The 3,421-nt window shown below is 28.7% G+C and overlaps 1 protein-coding gene across 1 annotated transcript; it reads right to left on the reverse strand.

Moving 5' to 3' along the window:
* Positions 1-716: 716 nt before the first annotated feature.
* On the reverse strand, positions 717-3,402 carry LOC112460763 (the record flags this gene model as incomplete). The annotated part of the gene is made up of 4 exons (XM_025025598.1): positions 3,221-3,402; positions 1,600-1,728; positions 1,327-1,452; positions 717-1,061 (listed from the first exon to the last, which is right to left on the reverse strand). Coding segments are annotated over exons 2-4 (569 nt in total), but the record flags the coding sequence as incomplete, so codon positions are not given.
* Between the last annotated feature and the right edge of the window lie 19 nt (positions 3,403-3,421).

Genomic DNA, 3,421 nt, shown 5'->3' on the forward strand with positions numbered 1-3,421 from the left:
ACCTCGAATTTCTTTAATGCTAATGTCAAATAATTAATGTCTAGACTAAATTTGTGATTAATAGAAGTGAAACACGATATGATATAAAATTGAGTTAGGGTAAAACGCTATTTTAACGTAATTGATCTAGAATATGAAGTTCTGAAGTAGAATCTGAGTGTCTATCAGAGTCTCTTTCAGATAACCTGATGCTTTCTTTTATATGTAAAAGGTACATATATGCGCGTGTATTTGTGAATGTGAGTGCCTACATGTACGTGTTTGCGTTGTTTGTGTACGTGTGTGTGTGTGTGTTAATATTTGTTTGTGATTACGTAGAAAATACCCTGTATATACATACTTCTGCGTATTAATTTCAATATCTATAAGAACTATGTATAAATAATGCAGTTTATATATCTACCTCGAATTTCTGCAATACTAATGTCAAACAAATAAATATCTAACCTAATTTTCTAAATTGTCTTTATTTATGATGCATAAAAAAACGTAAAAATAAGCGATACAAATTTATTTAAATTAAATGCGAAATAATGGAAAAGTTATTATTATCACGTTTTGAGAGGCACATTTATGATCAAAATTGCATATAAATATTATATGGATGTCCCGATAAAAACTTTTATTCACTCAATTTTCTTTAGCTACTGATTCTTTTATCATTACATTTATTTGATAATCTTTGGTATTTTAATAATTTTTTAATGTGTACTTACTCATCTCGGCCCTGAATACTTGTGGAATGTCTTCTTAAATGTCTTCGTAAATCTTCAATACTTGTTAAGAAAGATACTGTTGTGTCACAATTATTACATTTCGCCTTATATCCCGGTAACTTCGAGTAATATTGTTCCAAGTCGTCAGGTAGTGTGCAAGTGTCATTATTGAGAGATATTCCATGTTTTTTAAATAAGTGTACTCTCATTATTTTTATGCGATTTCCTATGTGAGATACCTTAATTTCTTTTTTACAGGTTGTGCACTTTACCAGTGAGGGATTCAGATCCTCGAAATAATTCCAAAAGTTGCTGCGTTTTCTTTTCAGTGCCATTATAACCGTCCTGTAATACATATTGTCTGGTATTAAATGTAGTACAGTGATCGCCTAAAAAAGCCTGTTTTGTACGATTATCACTTCTTTTTACAAGTACATGGGAATCATGAAAATCCAAAACTTTCGATGTATAAATTTGTAAATAAAATAAAAATGGACCATATAATTATTTAAAATTTTACATATGTAAGTTATATACTTGTGCAGAGAGCTCAATATTTAAGTATTTGGATATCATTACATTGTATAATATTCAAAAATCGAATAATTACTTATCAATTGTGCTTGCTTCTTTTCTCGTTTGTTCAAATGATTGAACGGACGAACCAGATGATTCTTGGCTTTGACATTCTGCAGTAGGATTCGTATCAAAACCCGTTGTAATTGAAGTGCTTGGTCTGCATTGAAAAACGGTGCAATTAGAAATTGGTATTATTTAAAATATTAACGTTATAAATTACTCTCTTGCAAAATAACTCTTGCAAAAGAGTAAAAATTTAAATAACAAGACATTATTATATTGCGTGATATAAGAAAATAATTACTCATTAAGTGCGTCTGTTTTTTCTGTCGTTTCTTTCATACATGATTGAACGAGCGAACCAGATGTCTCTTGATTTTGACGGTGTGCAGAGGGATCCATAATATCAGCCGCTAAACTTGAAGTGCTTGGTCTGTATAGAATAGTGGTGTGATTAAAAATAGAAAAAGTAATAATTATTAAAATAATACAAGTGTACATATTACTTAATGCTATTATGTACTTGTTGGCAGTAAACCGCTAATGGAGTGAAGTTTTGTAAGTGAGAATGAGAAGGAGAAAGAAAAAGAAAGAGATAGGAAGAGAAAGTTTTATACCTCGAATTTCTGTAATGCTAATGTCAAATAATTAATGTCTAGACTGAATTTGTGATTAATAGATAAGTGAAACACGATATGATATAAAATTGAGTTGGGGTGAAACGTTATTTTAACGTAATTGATTTATTCTAGCTTTAGATGAGATGAAGAAATGTACATAAATTTACACAAATAATATTATATTAGTTTACCAAAATCCTGTCCTGAGACCGTAAAATGGTGTATCCTTCTAATTAAACTTATGATATTTTGTACGTTACAATGACATTTTTGAGAAACATCTAAGGCAGTTAACGGGTTAATATGAGTATGCGTTTAAACATAAGACGAATACCGTCACCGTCAATTATAACGGTCAAAAATGATAGAATGTCTTCACGAAAAATTGTAGATAATGTCAGAATAAATTAGGTTGGTGCTATATATATAATAATAATCTCAAGGGTAACGAATAATCAATATCACTATGCTGACATTTGCAGATCTATAACGTATATTCAAATATTATAAAAAACCGTTCATTGTTAGCTAATAGAAATTTTTATTAATTAATCATTTAAGTAATATGTGGATGGCATATTTGAGTTGTGCTATATAGATTTTATTAAACAGAGCTATTTAATTTAAATACTGAATTTGAATAAAAACTATGTATAAATCATACACTTTATACAGCATGTTTTTGAAGTAAGTACACAAGCTTGAAGAAGATATTCCTTGGTTTATTTTAAGAAGAAAAAGTTTTATAAACACGTATTCTAAATTACTTTGTTTTTAGAACACATGGTGTTAAAGACACACGCCCCAGGTAGATTTAAAAATTTTTCATCGGTACTAGAATATATAATTCTTAATACCACATATACGCATACCAAATTTCAATAAAATGCCTTTAAACGTTTTCCAGATTTTCGAAATTTTCATTTTTTTTTTTACAACTTTGACATTCTGTATTTTGAAAATAAAGTGGTTTAAAACACATGTTTAGAGGACCTTTTCTTCTTAAAATTAGCCAAAGAATATCCTCTTCAAATTTGTGTAATTACTTTTAGGAAACACTCTGCCTCCAAATTCTGCAGTATTAATGTCAAACAAATAAGCATCTTAATCTAAATTTCTGAATTATTTATATTTATGATGCATGAAAAACCGTGAAAATAAGCGATTCATATCTATTTAAATTATATTTGCGAAATAATTAAAAAATAATCATTATAACGATTTGAGAAGCCCATTTATGATCAGAATTGCAAATGAGCATTAATAATCTTTGATATTTTAATAATTTTTTTATTGTGTACTTACTCATCTCGACTCTGGATTCTTGTTAGAAGGATTAAATGTTTTTTTAAATGGTCTCGTAAATATCTCGAATTTCCAAAGAAGGATAATGTTTTGTTACAATTACTACATTTTGCCTTATATCCCGGTAACTGGGAGTAATATTGTTTTAAGTCGTCATGTAGTGTGAAAGTGTCATCATCAGGAGATATTCCATGTTTTTTT

This window comes from Temnothorax curvispinosus, unplaced genomic scaffold, assembly GCF_003070985.1.
Source record: "Temnothorax curvispinosus isolate PA1 unplaced genomic scaffold, ASM307098v1 QBEX01010799.1, whole genome shotgun sequence".
Lineage (NCBI taxonomy): Eukaryota > Metazoa > Arthropoda > Insecta > Hymenoptera > Formicidae > Temnothorax > Temnothorax curvispinosus.